Source organism: Coregonus clupeaformis, chromosome 13, assembly GCF_020615455.1.
Source record: "Coregonus clupeaformis isolate EN_2021a chromosome 13, ASM2061545v1, whole genome shotgun sequence".
In the NCBI taxonomy this organism is placed as follows: Eukaryota; Metazoa; Chordata; class Actinopteri; order Salmoniformes; family Salmonidae; genus Coregonus; species Coregonus clupeaformis.
The window spans coordinates 5,997,767-6,023,864 of NC_059204.1; the positions used below are offsets into that span (position 1 = coordinate 5,997,767).

General features: G+C 43.3%; 1 protein-coding gene across 1 annotated transcript in view; it reads left to right on the top strand.

The window, feature by feature from the left end:
- The first annotated feature begins 1,007 nt into the window (after positions 1–1,007).
- LOC121579093 (ubiquitin-like protein 3) overlaps positions 1,008–26,098 on the top strand; it is a 64,007-nt gene continuing 38,916 nt past the window's right edge. Inside the window, exon 1 of the mRNA XM_041893387.2 lies at positions 1,008–1,585. Within this exon, the coding sequence (XP_041749321.1) occupies positions 1,559–1,585 (27 nt within the window). The 5' untranslated portion in view covers positions 1,008–1,558. The remainder of the gene's footprint in view (positions 1,586–26,098) is intronic.

Here is a 26,098-nt window from a genome sequence, read left to right on the forward strand (position 1 = left end):
TAGTCAGGATCGAGGGAAAGATGAACGTTGCAAAGTATAGAGAGATCCTTGATGAAAACCTGCTCCAGAGCGCTCAGGACCTCAGACTGGGACAAAGGTTCACCTTCCAACAGGACAACGACCCTAAACACACAGCCAACACAACACAGGAGTGGCTTCGGAACAAGTCTCTGAATGTCCTTGAGTGGCCCAGCCGGAGCCCGGACTTGAACCCGATCGAACATCTCTGGAGAGACCTGAAAATAGCTGTGCAGCGACACTCCCCATCCAACCTGACAGAGCATGAGAGGATCTGCAGAGAAGAATGTGAGAAACTCCCCAAATAGAGAGGTGTGCCAAATTTGTAGCGTCATACCCAAGAAGTCTCGAGGCTGTAATCGCTGCCAAAGGTGCTTCAACAAGGTACTGAGTAAAGGGTCTAAATACTTATGTAAATGTCATATTTTTATTTTTATTTTTTATTTTTATCGAAAAACCTGTTTTTCCTTGGTCATTGTTGGGTATTGTGTGTAGATTGATGAGGGAAAAAACAATTTCATCCATTTTAGAATAAGGCTATAACGTAACAAAATGTGGAAAAAGTCAAGGGGTCTTAATACTTTCCGAATGCACTGTAGATCAACTGAGATGAATGAACCCATAGCAGCCAAGGTGATAATGGCTAGGGTCATTTTGTATTTTATGTTGCTGTTCTCCTAAAAGCATTTTAAGGTTTTTTTTTTTTTCTTGTATAGAAATCTAGTAAATGAGCTTCAACTTTCAAAAAAATTCTGGTTATGGCCCTGAAAGAATGATCTTCTGTTTAATCATGTAGATATCCTTAGATTTTTTTATAGACTGGACACCTTGATTTGTGTCTAGGGTCGCTTTACTCAAGCCCCTGGGAGTGTGTGTGTGTGTGTGTGTGTGTTCATTCGTGTGAAAAGAAACCCCCCACTGTCCGCCCCCTTCTCGACACCGAGGCCTATGCAAGCAAGCATCCACCCCCCCTTCTCCTTTCAGTTCAGCGCTTTCCCCCTGTACTCCTGCCGCCATGTTCTTCTGAGGCAGGATGACAGACGGGCAGAACAGAGTCAGGGACAAAGTCTGTGACTAAAACCGACGGTTTAACTCTGCTTTTCGTATGACCGAGGGATTTTAAAGCCGGTGGAGGGTTTCCGTTTTTTTATTTGAAACATTAGAGTCGTTCCGATTTACAGCGAGATCGGTGCGTCCGAATGTATATTTGGTTTTCCAATGGCGTAGGGACCTTTTATAAAGGCAGATCTTTTTACATATTTGGGGTCGGTGGGGGCCCTCCGGTCGAATCTATAACCACATCTAGTCCGTTAACGGAAAAAAAATACATTGAATAAATGTGAAATAGAAGAACACATTTCAACATTCGTTACTGTCTCTGAACGGAGAGCTTGCGATACCAACGGGATTTAATAGGTGTTTTGGACGTTTAACTGATTATCGAAGACTCATAATTTGCAGTCTACGAGGTTTTAAAGACGAAGACGAAAGGGGAAACATTGTTTCCTTCCGTGAAGGCCGACTGTGAACGGATTCCAAGATGACAGGCTCAACCCCCGCGGACATGGTGAGAGATTTTTTAACTATTTGCACATCGTACATATCCATAATATGACATATGTCTCTATTCCACTGAAACTTGTGTGAGTGTAATGTTTACATGTCATTTTCATTGTTTATTTCACTTTTGTTTATTATCTATTTAACGTACTTTGGCAATGTTAACATACGTTTCCCATGCCAATAAAGCCCTTTTAATTGAATTGAGAATGTGCCAATGAACGTTTCAGAAGAAATGTAACCCGTTCGGTGCATGCCGCTTTGCCCTCCAACGTCAAACACGTATTGCGAATAGGTCAATGATACATGGTTATCTTCCCACTAGGCACAGACGTCAATTCAACATCTATTCCAACTTTGGTTTAACCATTGTGTTATAGATGCGGTAAAGAGGTCAATGGAACTCGTACCAAACAATGGACATGCCATGGAAACGCGTGTGGGAAAGCCCCCAGCATTAAGGCTATTGTTTATATATGTGTATTTCACACTATGTTGTGGTAGGAATCGGAGTATAACGCTTGTATGGATGTCAACCCCAATACATGTTCATGTCATCGTCACCAATCAACTGCATTGCAGTTAAAAACGACTTTGACTACCACCACCGATTTCTGTATGCTAGCAATGCTACCAGCTTATACGAACAGGAGTTTGCTATCTAAACCTGACAAATAACAACTTCTAAATGTTAAGCACCGAAAACAGCCAAACATATCCAAACATTGTGGGCCAGTTACAATACATAAATCATGACAGATTTGACGAATATCCACTTTGTTAGATCAGATTTGTTGAATATGCTCCAATCCGGTGTCCTGGTCTGCATCCATTGAGCTCTTTACAGCATCTACACTACCGGTCAAACGTTGTACGACACCTGCTCATTCAAGGGTTTGTCTTTATGTAGAATAATAGTGAAGACATCAAAACTATGAAATAACACATATGGAATCATGTAGTAATATATTTTATATTTGAGATTCTTCAAATAGCCACCCTTTGCCTTGATGACAGCTTTGCACACTCTTGGCATTGTGCAAAGCTGTCATCAAGGCAAAGGGTGGCTACTTTGAAGAATCTCAAATATAAAATATATTTTGATTTGTTTAACACTTTTTTGGTTACTACATGATTCCATATGTGTTATATCATAGTTTTGATGTCTTCACTATTATTCTACAATGTAGAAAATAGTAAAAATAAAGAAAAACCCTTGAATGAGCAGATGTTCTAAAACCTTTGACCGGTAGTGTAGATATTTTTAAAGAAAAATAAGTGTTAAGTAAAAAATAAAAAATAAAACAAATAATTAAAGAGCAGCAGTAAAATAACAGTAGGGAGGCTGTATACAGGGGGGTACCAGTACAGAGTCAATGTGTAATAACAGTAGGGAGGCTATATACAGGGGGTACCGGTACAGAGTCAATGGGAAATAACAGTAGGGAGGCTATATACAGGGGGTACCAGTACAGAGTCAATGGGAAATAACAGTAGGGAGGCTATATACAGGGGTACCAGTACAGAGTCAATGGGAAATAACAGTAGGGAGGCTATATACAGGGGGTACCAGTACAGAGTCAATGGGAAATAACAGTAGGGAGGCTATATACAGGGGGTACCAGTACAGAGTCAATGGGAAATAACAGTAGGGAGGCTATATACAGGGGTACCAGTACAGAGTCAATGGGAAATAACAGTAGGGAGGCTATATACAGGGGGTACCGGTACAGAGTCAATGGGAAATAACAGTAGGGAGGCTATATACAGGGGGGTACCAGTACAGAGTCAATGGGAAATAACAGTAGGGGAGGCTATATACAGGGGGTACCGGTACAGAGTCAATGGGAAATAACAGTAGGGGAGGCTATATACAGGGGTACCGGTACAGAGTCAATGGGAAATAACAGTAGGGAGGCTATATACAGGGGGTACCGGTACAGAGTCAATGGGAAATAACAGTAGGGAGGCTATATACAGGGGGTACCGGTACAGAGTCAATGGGAAATAACAGTAGGGAGGCTATATACAGGGGGTACCAGTACAGAGTCAATGTGTAATAACAGTAGGGAGGCTATATACAGGGGGTACCGGTACAGAGTCAATGGGAAATAACAGTAGGGAGGCTATATACAGGGGGTACCAGTACAGAGTCAATGGGAAATAACAGTAGGGAGGCTATATAAAGGGGGTACCGGTAGAGAGTCAATGTGCGGGGGAACAGGTTAGTCGAGGTAATTGAGGTAATATGTACATGTGGGTAGAGTTAAAGTGACTATGCATAGATAACAAACAGAGTATTCTTCTATATGTGTAGGCACGCATGACTGTAAGTCGCTTTGGATAAAAGCGTCTGCTAAATGGCATATTATTATTATTATATTATATAGGGAAGAATAGAACAACTCGGAAGATAACCACATGAACCATCAAATAATACGTTATTTTGGCTATTCAGATGGCTATAATTTGTTTTCAATTTACTAAAAGGTTAATGATTAAAGGATAGTTGGTATTAAATAGGGAAAAGAATGAGAAGCACAGACTTGACATTTCGCTGCTGTCTGTGTGACTTAACGTGGTGTTCCCCAGACATGCAAGGACTCACTGCTTATCTACTGTATACAGCGCATTCGGAAAGTATTCAGACCCCTTGACTCTTTCCACATTTTTTTATGTTACAGCCTTATTCTAAAATTGATTAAATTGCCCCCCCCCCCCTCATTAATCTACCTACACACAATACCCCATAATGGCAAAGCACAAATTAATTTTTGCAAATTTATAAAAACAATATTACTGAAATATCACATTTACACATTTAAGTATTCAGACACTTTACTCATTACTTTGTTGAAGCATCTTTGGCAGCGATTAGAGCCTCAAGTCTTCTTGGATATGACGCTACAAGCTTGGCATACCTGTATTTGGGGAGTTTCTCCCATTCTTCTCTGCAGATCCTCTCAAGCTCTGTCGGGTTGGATGGGGAGCGTTGCTGCACAGCTATTTTCAGGTCTCTCCAGAGATGTTCGATTGGGTTCAAGTCCGGGCTCTGGCTGGGCCACTCAAGGACATTCAGAGACTTGTCCCGAAGCCACTCCTGCGTTGTCTTGGCTGTGTGCTTAGGGTCGTTGTCCTGTTGGAAGGTGAACCTTCACCCCAGTCTGAGGTCCTAAGCGCTCTGGAGCAGGTTTTCATCAAGGATCTCTCTGTACTTTGCTCCGTTCATCTTTCCCTCAATCCTGACTAGTCTCCCAGTCCCTGCCACTGAAAACCATCCCCACAGCATGATGCTGCCACCACCATGCTTCACCGTAGGGATGGTGCCAGGTTTCCTCCAGATGTGACGCTTGGCATTCAGGCCAAAGACTTCAATCTTGGTTTCATCAGACCAGAGAATATTGTTTCTCATGGTCTGAGAGTCCTTTAGGTGTCTTTTGGCAAACTCCAAGCGGGCTGTCATGTGCCTTTTACTGAGGAGTGGCTTCCGTCTGGCCACTCTACCAAAAAGGCCTGATTTGGTGGAGTGCTGCAGAGATGGTTGTCCTTCTGGAAGGTTCTCCCATCTCCACAGAGGAACTCTGGAGCTCTGTCAGAGTGACCATCGGGTTCTTGGTCACCTCCCTGACCAAGGCCCTTCTCCCTCGATTGCTGTGTTTGGCCGGGCGGCCAGCTCTAGGAAGAGTCTTGGTGGTTCCAAACTTCTTTCATTTAAAAATGATGGAGGCCACTGTGTTCTTGGGGACCTTCAATGCTGCAGAAATGTTTTAGTACCCTTCCCCAGATCTGTGCGTCGATACAATCCTGTTTCGGAGCTCTACGGACAATTCCTTCGACCTCATGGCTTGGTTTCTGCTCAGACATGCGCTGTCAACTGTGGGACCTTATATAGACAGGTGTGTGCCTTTCCAAATCATGTCGAATCAATTGAATTTACCACAGATGGAGTCCAATCAAGTTGTAGAAACATCTCAAGGATGATCAATGGAAACAGGATGCACCTGAGCTCAATTTCGAGTCTCATAGAAAAGGGTCTGAATACTTATGTAAATAAGGTATTTCTGTTTTGTTTTTTTATACATTTGCAAAAAAAAAAAATCCTGTTTTCACTTTGTCATTATGGGGTATTGTGTCTAGATTGCTGAGGATTTTGTATTTATTTAATCAATTTTAGAATAAGGCTGTAACGTTAACAAAATGTGTAAAAAGTCAAGGGGTCTGAATACTTTCCGAAGGTATAATATCATCATCCCAACGCCAACGGTTATGTTCTGTCGGTTTGTCTGTGTCTGTGTGGCGGTGTGATGGTTTGATACACACACACACACACACACACACACACACACACACACACACACACACACACACACACACACACACACACACACACACACACACACACACACACACACACACACACACACACACACACACACACACACACACAGTCTGTTTTGATCCTCCTGGAAGGATATACGACGCAGAGGGATCATCACGTAATGTTTTCTCTATCCCGGGATAAGATGTCCCAGTATAGATAGAGATATAAGATGTCCCAGTATAGATAGAGATATAAGATGTCCCAGTATAGATAGAGATATAAGATGTCCCAGTATAGATAGATATATAAGATGTCCCAGTATAGATAGAGATATAAGATGTCCCAGTATATATAGAGATATCAGATGTCCCAGTATAGATAGATGTCTATAGGACCACGTTGATCTCTCATCTGGATAGTCTTGCTATTTCAGGTATCAACCATAGGCTAGACTATTCCAGGCAGGCCATGGTAGGCTAATGTTGTTATAATGTTGGGATAATGATTGACTGTGGCCTAGCTCTCAAGGGTCATGTGCATTTGTTTCCTTCTTCCTCATACCACCATGTGAGCTCTGTAAGCTATGACCTGTTCAACAATAGCCCAGCATACTTGGTGAGTGAGTATAGGCCTACATGTCACTAACCTAATGTATCAACTTTCAAAGCAGAATTACTTTCCCATTGTTCCTCAAATGCAGTGTCTGATGTAAAAAAAAACACAATTTCAAATGTTGCTACATAAGACCGAATCAAGACGGTCGGTCACATATATACATATTGTTATATACAGTACATTTAAAGGGATATGTCTGAGGGGTACAGTTAAAGGGATATGTCGGAGGGGTACAGTTAATGGGATATGTCTGAGGGGTAGAGTTAATGGGATATGTCTGAGGGGCACAGTTAAAGGGATATGTCTGAGGGGTACAGTTAAAGGGATATGTCGGAGGGGTACAGTTAATGGGATATGTCGGAGGGGTACAGTTAATGGGATATGTCTGAGGGGTACAGTTAAAGGGATATGTCGGAGGGGTACAGTTAATGGGATATGTTTGAGGGGTACAGTTAATGGGATATGTTTGAGGGGCACAGTTAAAGGGATATGTCTGAGGGAAGTAGGAGGGGGGGGGGGTAGTTGTATATCCTCTTAGGGGGAGGGGGAGAGGGGGGAGAGAGCAAATTATCTCCCTCATGGCAGACCACGAAAGTGCTGATGGGTCAAAACTAGTGTTGCACGGTATACCGGTACCACGGTAATATCACGGTAACCAAAACATCATGATACTTATGATACCAACATTTTAGAATACCATAGTACCGTTTCATATGATACTACCGAATCAGCCCTATCGATCTAATGAACCTGCTGGCGCCTGTTATAAAATGTTTATAAAGTCCGTTTTGTTTATAAATTCAGTTGAATTTTATCAACAGCCTCTAGTCTCTTGTATGCTGCAGGTCCAATAATATCCACTTCCCTTTCATGAGCATTATCACGTGTGGCAGCTGTAATCAGCCAGCAGCATACCCTACCAGCCCTCACTCACCTGCTGCACCTACTCACAGCATACCCTACCAGCCCACCTGCTGCACCTACTCACAGCATACCCTACCAGCCCACCTGCTGCACCTACTCACAGCATACCCTACCAGCCCTCACTCACCTGCTTCTCTCTGTTCTAGGGCTGCTCCCCCTACCAGCCCTCACTCACCTGCTTCTCTCTGTTCTAGGGCTGCTCCCCGACTAAAACAAATCTTGGTAGACCGGGAGTCGTCTGTTCCTTCAACATTTTAAAACTTGTATTTTTCCATATATAGACACACCCTATGTTTGAATAAAATCAACTATATGTAGGCTACTGTGCTTTTCCGATGCTTTGAGCACTGATTTAAAAATGAAGACACACAAATTACTAAAGAGGGAGCCAGAGATCAATATAGCGTAACCAGAAGAAAAAACCTGTTTCCGACCCTCCTCCTCCCACTGCCCACTGATGCTGGCCTTGGCAGATTCTACCGTTTTGCTCCTGAAGTTGCCGGTATAAGCAACTTTTTCCATTTGCAGTGCCAATTATCGTACCATTTCTACTGATCTGCGTGCGTGCCAGTTATGACTTTCATTTGCACATTTTCGTTGAACAGTTTAATGTCATGTGCTTAATCAAAATTATGCCTAAATGAAAATGATGCAAATATAAAAGTAGTGACTTCTATCGCCATTGGCCGACATAAAGACAGCCAATAAAAACACTGCAGGCGAAACGTAGAAAATATCCTGTTAAACATTGGCTACTCATGGGCTGTCTGCAAGGAACTTGAAACGTTGTATTAACTTTGGTCCAGCCAAAAGCTGGTGCAAACTTGCAACATTGTATAAAACATTCTGGGCCCTCCAGCGTTTCCAGCTCCAGTGAGCTCGGGACAGACACAGCTGTACTGAGGGGTCAGAAGTCATCAGGTAGGCCTATTTTATGACGTTTCCACCGGATCGGTGCGTTACATTTTTTTCCCCCTTTCACGCTGAGTGGTTATCGAAAGGGAGAGAGCTGGAAAGATTTTTCTAATAGGCTACGTTGAGGAACTACTGTCATTCTCAATGGATGTAAAATCAGACTTCGTTTACTTGCTGTTTGAGGCAAATATAAAATTACTTTGAGAAGCTCCACAGTGATAGTGAGTTAAGACAATCAGAAATAGTATCTGATCCCCAAATGGGCACAATTATAGACCTACATTTGTGCGCAGGCCAGGTAGCCTAGGCCTACATTTGCCTAGGCCTTCCTCCCATTCCTCCAGCCAAATCACAGGTAGGCCTTTGCAAATATGAGCAAATCTAGGCAGTATTCTATTATACAGTGAGAGAGAGAGAGAGAGAGAGAGAGAGAGAGAGAGAGAGAGAGAGAGAGAGAGAGAGAGAGAGAGAGAGAGAGAGAGAGAGAGAGAGAGAGACACAGAGAGAGAGAGAGACACAGAGAGAGAGAGAGACACAGAGAGAGAGAGAGACACAGAGAGAGACACAGAGAGAGGGACAGACACAGAGAGAGACACAGAGAGAGGGACAGAGAGAGATAGAGACAGAGAGAGAGGGACACAGAGAGAGAGGGACAGAGAGAGAGGGACACAGAGAGTGAGGGACAGAGAGAGTGAGGGACAGAGAGAGTGAGGGACAGAGAGAGTGAGGGACAGAGAGAGAGAGAGAGACAGAGAGAGAGACATCTACACACACATACACACACACACACACACACACACAGAGAGGAATCAACAAGGCATCTCATCACTGTGTGGTCCTCAGCTGGTGAGTGTGGAGGTGGGGGACGTCATAACAATGGTGTGTGTGTGTGATCTCTCTTGTCTGTTGGACCTCTGTGATTCAGCCTCTAATGTCGCAATCAGTGAAACATGTTTCAGTCACTTCAGTCACTAGAACACAGCTTCAGCCTGATGTCTCAATCAGTGAAACATGTTTCAGTCACTAGAACACAGCTTACATGATGCTCTCTAGCTCTTTCTCTCTCATTGTTTGACTCACTGATGATGTCATTCCCAGGGCTGACCCCAATTAGTCAACTGGTCGATTGTTTGATCAATAGGCTGTTGGTCGACCGGGATTTTTTTTTGTAGAGCAGTAGAAAAATAAGAATATATATTTAAAGGCACACGAGACGCCTGTCTTATTAGCGCCCATCTCAGTGAACTAATCCATTGCGGAGGCCACGGAGACGGCACAGTCCAAGAATAAGGGGAGAGTGGCTAAGATGCACAATGCATGTCTCTCTCCAGAATGCACTTCTCTCTCCAGAATGCACGTCCCTCTCCAGAATGCACGTCTCTCTTCAGAATGCACGTCTCTCTCCAGAATGCACGTCTCTCTCCAGAATGCACGTCTCTCTCCAGAATGCACGTCTCTCTCCAGAATGCACTTCTCTCTCCAGAATGCACTTCTCTCTCCAGAATGCACGTCTCTCTCCAGAATGCACGTCTCTCTCCAGAATGCACGTCTCTCTCCAGAATGCACGTCTCTCTCCAGAATGCACGTCTCTCTCCAGAATGCACGTCTCTCTCCAGAATGCACGTCTCTCTCCAGAATGCATGTCTCTCTCCAGAAGGCACATCTCTCTCCAGAATGCACGTCTCTCTCCAGAATGCACGTCTCTCTTCAGAATGCACGTCTCTCTCCAGAATGCACGTCTCTCTCCAGAATGCACGTCTCTCTCCAGAATGTACGTCTCTCTTCAGAATGCATGTCTCTCTCCAGAATGCACGTCTCTCTCCAGAATGCACGTCTCTCTCCAGAATGCACGTCTCTCTCCAGAATGCACGTCTCTCTCCAGAATGCACGTCTCTCTTCAGAATGCACGTCTCTCTCCAGAATGCACGTCTCTCTTCAGAATGCACGTCTCTCTCCAGAATGCACGTCTCTCTCCAGAATGCACGTCTCTCTCCAGAAGGCACATCTCTCTCCAGAATGCACGTCTCTCTCCAGAATGCACGTCTCTCTTCAGAATTTGCTCTCTCCTGCCAATTTATTGTTTCATAACTTCATTGTGTGAATTGTTTGCGTTTGATTGTTAGTGTCTATCAATTCCCCGTTACATATATCACCAGTAGTACATTTACGTTAATTTCTATCATTTCTAATCTACAATGTTGGTTTGGTTACGGTAAATTCTGTTAATGCATTCAATATATTATTACTCCAGTCTTTTACCGTTCTGATTGTCGGAGTGGGACACGTTGTTTGCAGAGAACACAACCTACGCTACACTTTGGAGAAACACGTTTTGGTTTATTTCATTCCATTTACGAGTTTTGTCAATTTAAATGTAGTCGTTGTCTTTTGTTTGGAGCGTTCCTGTCAATGTTGAGTAAGGATGCGCACCTGATTATGCATAGTACCAAATAGAGATCCTGGTTCGAGTCCAGGCAGCCGGCCGCGACCGGGAGACCCGGTTAGGGGAGGGTTTGGCCGGCAGGGATGTTCTTGTCCCATCGTGCACTAGCGACTCCTGTGGCGGGCCGGTCGCAGTGCACGCTGACACCGTCGCCAGGTGTTACGGCGTTTCCTCCGACACGTTGGTGCGGCTGGCTTCCGGGCATTGTGTCAAGAAGCAGTGCGGCTCGGTTGGGTTTGTGTTTCGGAGGACGCACCACCACTATTGACCCGTGGAGCTTCTGAAAGTAATGTTTTCTTCACCTCAGACAGCAAGCAACCGAAGTCTGTTTTTACATCTATTGAGAATTACAATAGTTCCTCAATGTATTTGATCAATCTTTCCAGCTCTCTCCCTTTTCGATAACCACTCAGCGTGAAAATGGCTCTTATCCAGTGGAAACATCATCGTAAAATAGGCCTACCCGATAAATGGCTCTTATCCAGTGGAAACATCATCGTAAAATAGGCCTACCCGATAAATGGCTCTTATCCAGTGGAAACATCATCGTAAAATAGGCCTACCCGATAAATGGCTCTTATCCTGTCACGGTTCAGACAGACGACAAGAGGACCACAATTGCGTCACACCAGAAAGTTTATTTAAACTTAAGGGAAAAGGGAAGTAGGGAGTGAGTGAAGGCTCCAGGGGTTATCCCGTCCAATGTGCTGGGTCTGTGCCTCCCCCCAGTGGCAGCGATGCGTCCGATGACGCCGGTGGTTGGTGGTCCAGAAGTCCTGGGGGGGGAGGAAACACAGACACAACGGGGCGGATGAAAACAGGCAGAAGTACAGTTCAAGGGAAATCCAAATACGTTGTAGCAAGGCAGAAGGCTGGTCAGAGTTACCGGGGTCGAAGAGTAGTCAGGAGTCGTAATGGCAGAAAGCAGGTCTGGTTTTCCTGGGGCAGAAGAGTATCCAAGCATCAGGCAGGTCCGGGGTCACAACCCAAGGGTGAGCCAGAAGCGCGAGCACACAGGTTCCGGGTGTGAGCTTAGCAGACGATCTGACAAAGGAGAGCTGAAAGACGGGACTTTAAATACTGGGAGAGGTTAGTGGGTAATGCAGCGCAGCTGGCAGAGTAATTAGAGCCGAGCAGAGCAGGGACAGGTGGAGCTCGTTAGGCTGAGTAGAGAGAGAGAGATGAGCAGAGTGGAAGATAGTGGAAACACATTAAGGTGGTAACCCGGTGGAGTGAGAGGGCTCATGACATATCCAGTGGAAACATCATCGTAAAATAGGCCTACCCGATAAATGGCTCTTATCCAGTGGAAACATCATCGTAAAATAGGCCTACCCGATAAATGGCTCTTATCCAGTGGAAACATCATCGTAAAATAGGCCTACCCGATAAATGGCTCTTATCCAGTGGAAACATCATCGTAAAATAGGCCTACCCGATAAATGGCTCTTATCCAGTGGAAACATCATCGTAAAATAGGCCTACCCGATAAATGGCTCTTATCCAGTGGAAACATCATCGTAAAATAGGCCTACCCGATAAATGGCTCTTATCCAGTGGAAACATCATCGTAAAATAGGCCTACCCGATAAATGGCTCTTATCCAGTGGAAACATCATCGTAAAATAGGCCTACCCGATAAATGGCTCTTATCCAGTGGAAACATCATCGTAAAATAGGCCTACCCGATAAATGGCTCTTATCCAGTGGAAACATCATCGTAAAATAGGCCTACCCGATAAATGGCTCTTATCCAGTGGAAACATCATCGTAAAATAGGCCTACCCGATAAATGGCTCTTATCCAGTGGAAACATCATCGTAAAATAGGCCTACCCGATAAATGGCTCTTATCCAGTGGAAACATCATCGTAAAATAGGCCTACCCGATAAATGGCTCTTATCCAGTGGAAACATCATCGTAAAATAGGCCTACCCGATAAATGGCTCTTATCCAGTGGAAACATCATCGTAAAATAGGCCTACCCGATAAATGGCTCTTATCCAGTGGAAACATCATCGTAAAATAGGCCTACCCGATTAACTCCTATTGCCTACAACTGTGTCTGTCCCAAGCATGGGGAAACTTTGAGGGCCCAGAATATTTATACAATGTTGCAGGTTTTACTAGTGTGAGCTTCCAGCCAACAGTTAATAGTTGATACAATGTTTCAAGTTCGTTGCAGACAGGCCATGCATAGCCAATGTGATTGATAGGATATTTATTTTTTATCAGGATATTTTCTACCTGGAGGCTGCAATGTTTCTATTTTTTGGCTTTATGGAGGCCATTTTTACATAGTTGGCAATAAAAGTTACTTTTTAGGTTTGTATAATTTTAGTTTAGATTTGGATAGAATTTTGATTAACCGCATGACAATGATTTTGAGATACAAAGACGTTATTATAAATGAAGTGAAACTGTTCCACGAAAATGTGCATATGAAAACCATAACTGGCACGCAGATTGGTAGAAACGTTAAGATAAATTGGCATTTCACATGAGAAAGGTTGCCGACTCCTCGTGTAGCCTATTACCGGCATATACAGTGGCTTGCGAAAGTATTCACCCCCCCTTGGCATTTTTCCTATTTTGTTGCCTTACAACCTGGAATTAAAATGGATTTTTTTTTAGGGTTTGTATCATTTGATTTACACAACATGTCTACCACTTTGAAGATGCAAAATATTTTTTATTGTGAAACAAACAAGAAATAAGACAAAAAATAACAGAACTTGAGCGTGCATAGCTATTCACCCCCCCAAAGTAAATACTTTGTAGAGCCACCTTTTGCAGCAATTACAGCTGAAAGTATTTTGGGGTATGTCTCTATAAGCTTGGCACATCTAGCCACTGGTATTTTGCCCATTCTTCAAGGCAAAACTGGTCCAGCTCCTTCAAGTTGGATGGGTTCTGCTGGTGTACAGCAATCTTTAAGTCATACCACAGATTCTCAATTGGATTGAGGTCTGGGCTTTGACTAGGCCATTCCAAGACATTTAAATGTTTCCCCTTAAATCACTCGAGTGTTGCTTTAGCAGAATGCTTAGGGTCCCAGTCTCAAATCTCTGGAAGACTGAAACAGGTTTCCCTCAAGAATTTCCCTGTATTTAGCGCCATCCATCATTCCTTCAATTCTGACCAGTTTCCCAGTCCCTGCCGATGAAAACCATCTCCACAGCATGATGCTGCCACCAACATGCTTCACTGTGGGGATGGTGTTCTCGGGGTGATGAGAGGTGTTGGGTTTGTGCCAGACATAGCGTTTTCCTTGATGGCCAAAAAGCTCAATTTTAGTCTCATCTGACCAGAGTACCTTCTTCCATATGTTTGGGGAGTCTCCCACATGCCTTTTGGCAAACACCAAACATGTTTGCTTATTTTTTTTCTTTAAGCAATGGCTTTTTTCTTGCCACTCTTCCGTAAAGCCCAGCTCTGTGGAGTGTACGGCTTAAAGTGGTCCTATGGACAGATACTCCAATCTCCGCTGTGGAGCTTTGCAGCTCCTTCAGGGTTATCGTTGGTGTCTTTGTTGCCTCTCTGATTAATGCCCTCCTTGCCTGGTCCGTGGGTTTTGGTGGGCGGCCCTCTCTTGGCAGGTTTGTTGTGGTGCCATATTCTTTCCATTTTTAAATAATGGATTTAATGGTGCTCCGTGGGACGTTCAAAGTTTCTGATTTATTTTTTATAACCCAACCCTGATCTGTACTTCTCCTCAACTTTGTCCCTGACCTGTTTGGAGAGCTCCTTGGTCTTCACAGTGCCGCATGCTTGGTGGTGCCCCTTGCTTAGTGGTGTTGCAGACTCTGGGGCCTTTCAGAACAGGTGTATGTATACTGAGATCATGTGACAGATCATGTGACACTTAGATTGCACACAGGTGGACTTTATTTAACTAATTATGTGACTTCTGAAGGTAATTGGTTGCGCCAGATCTTATTTAGGGGCTTCATAGCAAAGGGGGTGAATACATATGCACGCACCACTTTTCCGTTATTTATTTGTTCTAATTTTTTGAAACAAGTAATTTTTTTCATTTCACTTCACCAATTTGGACTATTTTGTGTATGTCCATTACATGAAATCCAAATAAAAATCCATTTCAATTACAGGATGTAATGCAACAAAATAGGAAAAACGCCACGGGGGATGAATACTTTTGCAAGGCACTGTAGTTGATTTTAGTAAAACACATAGTGTGTCTATACATGGATAAATACACCAACTGTTTCTTCGACCAATTCATTTTGGTCAAAAGAACAGACGACTCTCGGTCAACCGAGATTCATGTCACATATAGACCATATGGTCATGGCATGGAAATAGGCTAGTTCATTGAGAGAGAGAGAGAGAGAGAGAGAGAGAGAGAGAGAGAGAGAGAGAGAGAGACTGTGTGTGTGTGTGTGTGTGTGTGTGTGTGTGTGTGTGTGTGTGTGTGTGTGTGTGTGTGTGTGTGTGTGTGTGTGCGTGCGTGCGTGTGTGCGTGTGTCTGTGTGTGGACGTGTTTAACTGTGCTTGTGGGGACTAGAAGTCCCTACAAGAATAGTAAACGAACAAAACGTTTACCAACTGGCGACATTTTGTTAGTCCCCACAAGGACAAATGCTATTTCTATGGGGTTTAGGGTTAAGGTTATAATTCGTTTTAGGGTTAGAATTAGGGTTAGGAGCTAGGGTTAGGGTTAAGGATAGGGTAAGGGTTAAGGTTAGGGTTAGGTTTAGGGTTAGGGTTAGGTTTAGGGTTAGGGGTTTTCACGATTCTATATGTATTGCAGTTCAATACTGTGATTTTATTGTGATTTCATGGTCCAAACATATAGATCACCATATGTCTGCTGCAGAGGGACAGGAGCCATGAGAAAACGAGTTTTGATCAGTCATTGGCTCCCTATTTAAAAATAAGATGGAGAACAAGCTATGAAGGAAACATACTGGAGTTCTGATCAGTATGTAACTATCCCGGTATGTAACTGTGTTGATCCCCCCCATCACTACTCGACAGTGTTGATCAAATAGCAACGCTATAATAGGTGTGTTGATCAAATACCAACATGTAACCTGGTATCAGGTTAATAACTCTGGCCAATAACTGGCTAATAACTCAGGTTAATAACTCTGCCTAATAGTGCAGGTTAATAACTCTGGCTAATAGCTCAGGTTAATAACTCTGGCTAATAGCTCAGGTTAATAACTCTGGCTAACAACTCTGGCTAATATCTCTGGCTAATAACTCTGGACAAAGAGGCTAAGTGGTTTCAAAGGGTTTAGTTATTTTTTTAGAAAAATAATGAGAGATTCAGAGAGATTCAGAGAGTGAGAGATAGTGTCGTACTATGTGTTACAGAGAGAGAGAGAGAGGGGGTTGAGAGGATTTGTGTGCTTTCAAAGCCTAGAGGACTTTAGTTTAATGGAAAGAGTGAGGGAGAAATAGACATAAAGAGGGATTAGTGAGGGTTAAAGAGAGAGGAAGTGCAGCAGACTGGTTCAATAAAGAAACCTTTCAGCTGGGAACAGTTTCCACCCAACAGCTCTGTCCTGTTAGAGAGAGAGAGCAGAGCACGTTTACACTGAGTAAACTCACTGAGAGAGAGAGACAATTATATTGAATATTATATTTATCTAGAGAATAGTTATTAGATTAGCCACCAGCAGCAGACCCACAGGCTTCCGAACAGCACAGACACATTTAGCAGACGCTCTTATCCGGAGTGACTTAAAGTTAGTGAGTACATACATTATTTTTTTCATACTGGCCCCCCCGTGGGAATCGAACCCACAACCCTGGCGTTGCAAACGCCATGCTCTACCAACTGAGCTACACGGGACCAACGATATGATGCCTATTGTATCGAATTGTATTACGTGATGGAGCTAGAACATCTGCTAAATATGTGACCAATAAGATTTGATTTGATAAATGAAACAAACTGTACGATTAAACAGGGCAGTAGTGCATGGCGTTTGAATATGAGGTCAGTCATTTGAGTCCATATGATTTTTTAGATCACAGTCTTTCAGTTCTCTGATCATCAAATCAAAGTTTTATCGGTTGCGTACACATATTTTGCAGATGTTATCTCAGGTAAATGCTTGTGTTTCTAGCTCCAACAGTACAGTAATGATTGTGTTTCTAGCTCCAACAGTACAGTAATGATTGTGTTTCTAGCTCCAACAGTGCAGTAATGATTGTGTTTCTAGCTCCAACAGTACAGTAACACAAAACAATACACAACAATATACACCTAGCAGTAAAAAAGAAAACAATGCACACAATCCTGATTATTTTGTTGCTTGAAATATCAGAACGAACCATGTCAGAGACCAGAATATAAATAAAGAAATAACTTTTGACTGGTACTACCGTTCAAAAGTTTTGGGTCACTTAGAAATGTCCTTGTTTTCGAAAGAAAAGTAATTTCTTTGTCCATTAAAATAACATCAAAGTGATCAGAAATACAGTGTAGACATAGTTAATGTTGTAAATGGCTATTGTAGCTGGAAAAGGCTGATTTTTTCATGGAATATCTACATAGACGTACAGAGGCCCATTATCAGCAACCATCAGTCCTGTGTTCCAATGGCGCGTTGTGTTTGCTAATCCAAGTTTATCATTTTAAAAGGCTAATTGATCATTAGAAAAACCCTTTTGCAATTATGATAGCACAGCTGAAAACTGTTCTGCTGATTAAAGCTGCTGAAGGACTGCCCGTTCCATGATCTCGCCATCACGGTTGACAACTCCGTTGTGTCCTCCTCCCAGAGTGCGAAGAGCCTTGGCGTGACCCTGGACAACACCCTGTCGTTCTCCGCTAACATCAAGGCGGTGACCCGATCCTGCAGGTTCATGCTCTACAACAATTGGAGAGTACGACCCTGCCTTACACAGGAAGCGGCACAGGTCCTAATCCAGGCACTTGTCATCTCCCGTCTGGATTACTGCAACTCGCTGTTGGCTGGGCTCCCTGCCTGTGCCATTAAACCCCTACAACTCATCCAGAATGCCGCAGCCCGTCTGGTGTTCAACCTTCCCAAGTTCTCTCACGTCACCCCCCTCCTCCGCACACTCCACTGGCTTCCAGTTGAAGCTCGCATCCGTTACAAGACCATGGTGCTTGCCTATGGAGCAGTGAGGGGAACGGCACCTCCGTACCTTCAGGCTCTGATCAGTCCCTACACCCAGGCGAGGGCATTGCGTTCATCCACCTCTGGCCTGCTGGCTCCCTTCCTCTGCGGAAGCATAGTTCCCGCTCAGCCCAGTCAAAGCTGTTCGCTGCTCTGGCACCCCAATGGTGGAACAAGCTCCCTCACGACGCCAGGACAGCGGAGTCACTCACCACCTTCCGGAGACATTTGAAACCCCACCTCTTTAAGGAACACCTGGGATAGGATAAAGTAATCCTTCTACCCCCCCAAAAAAAAAAAAGTATAATTGTAAAGTGGTTATCCCACTGGCTATAGGGTGAATGCACCAATTTGTAGTCGCTCTGGATAAGAGCGTCTGCTAAATTACGTAAATGTGCCCTTGAGCAAGGCACTTAACCCTAATTGCTCCTGTAAGTCGCTCTGGATAAGAGCGTCTGCTAAATGACTAAAATGTAAATGTAAAGAAGACATTAAACTGGCCTTCTTGAGACTAGTTGAGTATCTGGAGCATCAGCAATTGTGGGTTTGATTACAGGCTCAAAATGGCCAGAAACAAATAACTTTCTTCTGAAACTCGTCAGTCTATTCTTGTTCTGAGAAATGAAGGCTATTCCATGCGAGAAATTGCCAAGAAACTGAAGATCTCATACAACACTGTGTACTACTCCCTTCACAGAACAGCGCAAACTGGCTCTAACTAGAATAGAAAGAGGAGTGGGAGGCCCCGGTGCACAACTGAGCAAGAGGACAAATACATTAGAGTGTCTAGTTTGAGAAACAGACGCCTCACAGGTCCTCAACTGGCAGCTTCATTAAATAGTACCCCCAAAACACCACTCTCAACATCAATAGTGAAGAGGTGACTCCGGGATGCTGACCTTCTAGGCAGAGTTGCAAAGAAAAAGTCCAGTGTTCTTTTGCCCATCTTAATCTTTTATTTTCATTGGCCAGTCTGAGATATGGCTTTTTCTTTGCAACTCTGCCTAGGTCAGTATCCCGGAGTCACCTCTTCACTGTTTGAACGGTAGTGTATATATATATATATATATATATAATCTCAACCAGCTTCATGAGGTAGTCACCTGGAATGCATTTCAATTAACAGGTGTGCCTTGTTAAATGTTAATTTGTGGAATTTCTTTCCTTCTTAATGCGTTTGATCCAATCAGTTGTGTTGTGACAAGGTAAGGGGGGTATACAGAAGATAGCCCTATTTGGTAAAAGACCAAGTCCATATTATGACAAGAACAGCTCAAATAAGCAAGGAGAAATGACAGTCCAGGCAGGATACTGGGCTGAGGCCAGCTGGTGGTTGTTTTTTAATCTCTCGGTCCCAGCTTTGATGCACCTGTACTGACCTCGCCTTCTGGATGGTAGCGGGTTGAACAGGCGGTAGCTTGGTTGAGGTCCTTGATGAGCTTCTTGGCCTTCCTGTGACACCGGGTGCTGTAGATGTCTTGGAGGGCAGGCAGTGTGCCCCCGGTGATGCTTTGGGCTGACCGCACCACCCTCTGGATACCCCTGCGGTTGCGGACGGTGCAGTTGCCGTACCAGGCGGTGATACAGCCATGGTGCATCTGTAGACGTTTGTGAGGGTCTTAGGGGCCAAGCCAAATTTCATTAGGCTCCTGAGATTGAAGAGGTGCTATCGCGCCTTCTTCACCACGCTGTCTGTGTGAAGGGACCATTTCAGGTTGTCAGTGATGTGTACGCAGAGGAACTCGAAGACCAATGATCAACAGGAGACAATGAGGTAAGTACAGACAGTTGGCTAAACAGTATCAGCAATTTGTGGAGTGGAGCAGTCAGCCAAAGTTCAAGCCAAAGACCTGTAACTTCTTAACAGGATTAAGATTGATACAACCCTAACCCCTATGCCGTAACCTTAATCAAATCAAATCAAAAATCAAATCAAATTTTATTGGTCACATGCGCCGAATACAACAAGTGCAGACATTACAGTGAAATGCTTACTTACAGCCCTTAACCAACAGTGCGTTTATTTTAAACAAAAAAGTAAGAATAAAACAACAACAAAAAAAAGTGTTGAGAAAAAACAAAGAGCAGAAGTAAAATAAAGTGACAGTAGGGAGGCTATATATACAGGGGGGTAACGGTGCAGAGTCAATGTGCGGGGGCACCGGCTAGTTGAGGTAGTTGAGGTAATATGATCTCTGACAGAGGAAAATAACATGGGAAGGGAACACGGTTCTGTAATGACAGAAAGGAAGAGAGAGGGCAACAGTACTGTAGACTACTTTATCACTGACTTCAACCCAGAGTCTCTCAGAGCGTTCACAGTCAGCCCACTGACACCTCTATCAGATCACAGCAAAATCACAGTCTACTTGAACAGAGCAATACTCAATCATGAGGCATCAAAGCCAAAGGAACTGAATAATATTAAGAAATGCTATAGATGGAAGGAAAGTAGTGTTGAAACCTACCACAAAACAATTGGGCAACAACAAATTCAATCCCTTTTAGACAACATCCTGGACAAAACGTTCCACTGTAATAGTGAAGGTGTAAACTTTGCAGTAGAAAGCCTAAACAGTTTATCTGACATTTCAGCTTCCCTATCAATTTCAAGCAGACAAACTAAGAAAATGAACAACAATGACAAATGGTTTGATGAAGAATGCAAAAGCCAAAAAAATTATTTAAGCCTATCCAACCAAAAACATGGAGACCCAGAAAACCTGAGCCTACGCCTTCACTATGGTGAATCACTAAAACAATACAGAAATACACTACGGAAAAAGAAGGAACAGCATGTCAGAAATCAGCTCAATGTAATTGAAGAATCCATAGAATCTAACCACTTCTGGGAAAATTGGAAAACACTAAACAAACAACACGAAGAGTTATCTATCCAAAATGGAGATGTATGGGTAAACCACTTCTCTAATCTTTTTGGCCCTATAACAAAGAACAAACAGCAAACACATATGCATGATTAATTATGAATCTTAGAATCCGCTATTACAGACTTCCAGAACCAAACAGATTATCCAATTACATTGAATGAACTACAGGACAAAATACAAACCCTTCAATCCAAAAATATTGTGGTGTTGATGGTATATACAGACCACAAATTCCATTTGTCTATACTTAAACTCTTTAACATCATCCTCAGCTCTGGCATCTTCCCTAATATTTGGAACCAAGGTCTCGTCACCCCAATCCATAGAAGTGGAGAAAAATCTGACCTCAATAAGTACCTCAACCAACGGCAACCTCTGGAAATGCTCTGCAGTATCATCAACAGCAGTCTACAACATTTCCTCAGTGAAAACAATGTACTGAGCGGATGCCAAATTGGCTTTTTACCAAAGTACCGTACGACAGACCACGTATTCACCCTGCACACCCTAATTGACAAACAAACAAACCAAAACAAAAGCAAAGTCTTCTCATGCTTTGTTGATTTCAAAAAAGCTTTTGACTCAATTTGGCATGAGGGTCTGCTATACAAATTGATGGGAAGCGGTGTTGGGGGAAAAACATACGACATTATAAAATCCATGTACACAAACAACAAGTGTGCGGTTAAAATTGTTTTAAAGAACACATTTCTGCAGCTTGAGCCCCACCCTCTTCAGCATATATATCAACAAATTGGCGAGGGCCCTAGAACAGTCTGCAGCACCCTGCCTCACCCTACTAGACTGAAGTCAAATGTCTACTGTTTGCAGATGATCTGGTGCTTCTGTCACCAACCAAGGAGGGCACCTAGATCTTCTGCACAGATTCTGTCAGACCTGTGCCTTGAAAGTGAATCTCAGTAAGACAAAAATAATGGTGTTCCAAAAAAGGTCCAGTTGCCAGGACCAGGAATACAAATTCCATCTAGACACCGTTGCCCTAGAGCACACAAAAAACTATACATACCTCGGCCTAAACATCAGCACCACAGGTAACTTCCACAAAGTTGTGAATGATCTGAGAGACAAGGCAAGAAGGGCCTTCTATGCCATCAAAAATAACATAAATTCCACATCCCAATTAGGATCTAGCTAAAAATACTTGAATCAGCTATAGAACCCATTGCCCTTTATGGTTGTGAGGTCTGGGGTTCGCTGACCAACCAAGAATTCACAAAATTGGACAAACACCAAATTGAGAGTCTGCATGCAGAATTCTGCAAAAATATCCTTTGTGTACAACGTAAAACACCAAATAATGTATGCAGAGCAGAATTAGGCCGATAACCGCTAATTATAAAAATCCAGAAAAGAGCTGTTAAATTCTACATCCACTTAAAAGGAAGCGATGCCCACACATTCCACCACAAAGCCATCACCTACAGAGAGATTCACCTAGAGATGAGACCCCTCAGCAAGCTGGTTCTGGGGCTCTGTTCACAAACACAAACAGACCCCACAGAGCCCCAGGACAGAAACACAATTAGACCCAACCAAATCATGAGAAAACAAAAATATAATTACTTGACATATTGGAAAGAATTGACAAAAACACAGAGCAAACTAGAATGTTATTTGGCCCTAAACAGAGAGTACACAGTGGCAGAATACCTGACCATTGTGACTGACCCAAAATTAAGGAAAGCTTTGACTGTGTACAGACTCAGTGAGCATAGCCTTGCTATTGAGAAAGGCCGCCGTAGGCAGACCTGGCTCTCAAGAGAAGAGTTTATGCATCCACTGCCCACAAAATCAGGTGGAAACTGAGCTGCACTTCCTAGCCTCCTGCCAAATGTATGACCATATTAGAGACACATATTTCCCTCAGATTACACAGACCCAGAAAGAATTTGAGAACAAATCCAATCTTGATAAACTCCCACATCTATTAAGTGAAATACCACAGTATGCCATCACAGCAGCAAGATTTGTGACCTGTTGCCACAAGAAAAGGGCAACCAGTGAAGCACAAACACCACATACAGCCTATATTTATCTGTTTAGTTATTTTCCCTTTAGTACTTCAAGAGGGTGATAAAGCTTATATAGGGTGAGGAAGATTATATATACATTATATATACATACAGTGCCTTCGGAAAGTATTCAGACACCTTTACTTTTTCCACATTTTGTTACGTTACAGCCTTATTCTAAAATGTATAAAAAATAAAACAAACTACACACAATACCCCATAATGACAAAGCATAAATACCTTATTTACATAAGTATTCAGACCCTTTGCTGTGAGACTTGAAATTGAGCTCAGGTGCATCCTGTTTCCATTGATCATTCTTGAGATGTTCCTACAACTTTATTGGAGTCCACCTGTGGTAAACTCAATTGATTGGACATGATTTGGAAAGGCACGCACAGGTCTATATAAGGTCCCACAGTTGACAGTGCATTTCAGCAAAAACCAAACCATGAACTCGAAGGAATTGTCCGTAGAGCTCCGAGACAGGATTGTGTTGAGGCACAGAGCTGGGGAAGGGTACCAAAAAATGTCTGCAGCTTTGGAGGTCCCCAAGAACACAGTGGCCTCCATCATTCTTAAATGGAAGAAGTTTAGAACCACCAAGACTCTTCCTAGAGCTGACCGCCCGGCCAAACTGAGCAATCAGGGGAGAAGTGCCTTGGTCAGGGAGGTGACCAAGAACCCGATGGTCGCTCTGACAGAGCTCTAGAGTTCCTCTGTGGAGATGTGAGAACCTTCCAGAAGGACAACCATCTCTGCAGCACTCCACCCATCAGGCCTTTATGGTAGAGTGGCCAGACGGAAGCCACTCCTCAGTAAAAGGCACATGACAGCCCGCTTGGAGTTTGCCAAAAGGCACCTAAAGACTCTCAGACCATGAGAAACAAGATTCTCTGGTCTGATGAAACCACGATTGAACTCTTTGGCCTGAATGACAAGCGTTACATCTGGAGGAAACCTGGCACCATCCCTATGGTGAAGCATGGTGGTGGCAGCATCATGCTGTGGGGATGTTTTCCAGCGGCAGGGACTGGGAGACTAGTCAGGATCGAGGGAAAGATGAATGGAGCAAAGTACATAGAGATCCTTGATGAAAACCTGCTCCAGAGCGCTTAGGACCTCAGACTTGGGCGAAGGTTGCTGTGTAGCAACGCTCCCATCCAACCTGACAGAGCTACAGAGAAGAATGGGAGAAACTCCACTAATTCAGGTGTGCCAAGCTTGTAGCGTCATACCCAAGAAGACTTGAGGCTGTAATCGCTGCCAAAGGTGCTTCAACAAAGTACTGAGTAAAGCTTCTGAATACTTCTGTAAATGTGATATTCCTGTTTTTGCTCATGGGGTATAGTGTGTAGATTGATGAGGGGGAAAAAAACTATTTAATAAATTTTAGAATAATGCTGTAACGTAACAAAATGTGGAAAAAGTCAAGGGGTCTGAGTACTTTCTGAATGCACTGTATACAGAGAGAGAGATGTATGCAGAGAGAGCTGTATTCAGAGAGAGAGCTGTATTCAGAGAGAGAGAGAGAGCTGTATTCAGAGAGAGAGAGAGAGCTGTATTCAGAGAGAGAGAGAGAGCTGTATTCAGAGAGAGAGAGAGAGCTGTATTCAGAGAGAGAGATGTATACAGAGAGAGAGAGATATATTCAGAAAGAGAGAGGTCTACAGAGAGAGTGAGATGTATACAGAGAGTGAGATATGTATACAGAGAGTGAGATATGTATACAGAGAGTGAGATATGTATACAGAGCGAGAGAGATGTATCCAGAGCGAGAGAGATGTATACAGAGCGAGAGAGATGTATACAGAGCGAGAGAGATGTATACAGAGAGTGAGATATGTATACAGAGAGAAAGAGGGGTATAGAGGTGTATACAGCGAGAGGGAGGGAGATGTATACAGAGAGAGAGAGATGTATACAGAGAGAGAGAGATGTATACAGAGAGAGAGATGTATACAGAGAGAGAGAGGGAGATGTATACAGAGAGAGAGAGATGTATACAGAGAGAGAGAGATGTATACAGAGAGAGAGATGTATACAGAGAGAGAGAGGGAGATGTATACAGAGAGAGAGAGATGTATACAGAGAGAGAGAGGGAGATGTATACAGAGAGAGAGAGATGTATACAGAGAGAGAGAGATGTATACAGAGAGAGGGAGATGTATACAGAGAGAGAGAGAGGGAGATGTATACAGAGAGAGAGAGAGGGAGATGTATACAGAGAGAGAGAGATAGGGAGATGTATACAGAGAGAGAGATATGTATACAGAGAGAGAGAGAGAGATGTATACAGAGAGAGAGAGGGAGATGTATACAGAGAGAGAGAGGTATACAGAGAGAAAGAGAGGTATAGAGGTGTATACAGCGAGAGAGAGGGAGATGTATACAGAGAGAGAGGGAGTTGTAAACAGAGAGAGAGATGTATACACAGAGAGAGAGATGTATACAGAGAGAGAGAGAGGTATACAGAGAGAGAGAGAGAGATGTATACAGAGAGAGAGAGAGATGTATACAGAGAGAACGAGAGGTATAGAGGTGTATACAGAGAGAGAGAGATGTATACAGAGAGAGAGATGTATACAGAGAGAGAGAGATGTATACAGAGAGAGAGAGATGTATACAGAGAGAGAGAGAGGTATAGAGATGTATACAGAGAGAGAGAGATGTATACAGAGAGAGAGAGATGTATACAGAGAGAGAGAGATGTATACAGAGAGAGAGAGATGTATACAGCGAGAGAGAGGGAGATGTATACAGCGAGAGGGAGATGTATACAGAGAGAGGGAGATGTATACAGAGAGAGAGAGCGATGTATACAGAGAGAGGGAGATGTATACAGAGAGAGAGAGATGTATACAGAGAAAGAGAGAGAGATGTATACAGAGAGAGGGAGATGTATACAGAGAGAGAGAGATGTATACAGAGAGAGAGAGGGAGATGTATACAGAGAGAGAGAGATCTATACAGAGAGAGAGAGGGAGATGTATACAGAGAGAGGGAGATGTATACAGAGAGAGAGAGAGAGAGAGATGTATACAGAGAAAGAGAGAGAGATGTATACAGAGAGAGGGAGATGTATACAGAGAGAGAGAGATGTATACAGAGAGAGAGAGGGAGATGTATACAGAGAGAGAGAGAGAGATGTATACAGAGAGAGAGAGATGTATACAGAGAGAGAGAGAGGGAGATGTATACAGAGAGAGAGAGATGTATACAGAGAGAGAGATGTATACAGCGAGAGAGAGGGAGAT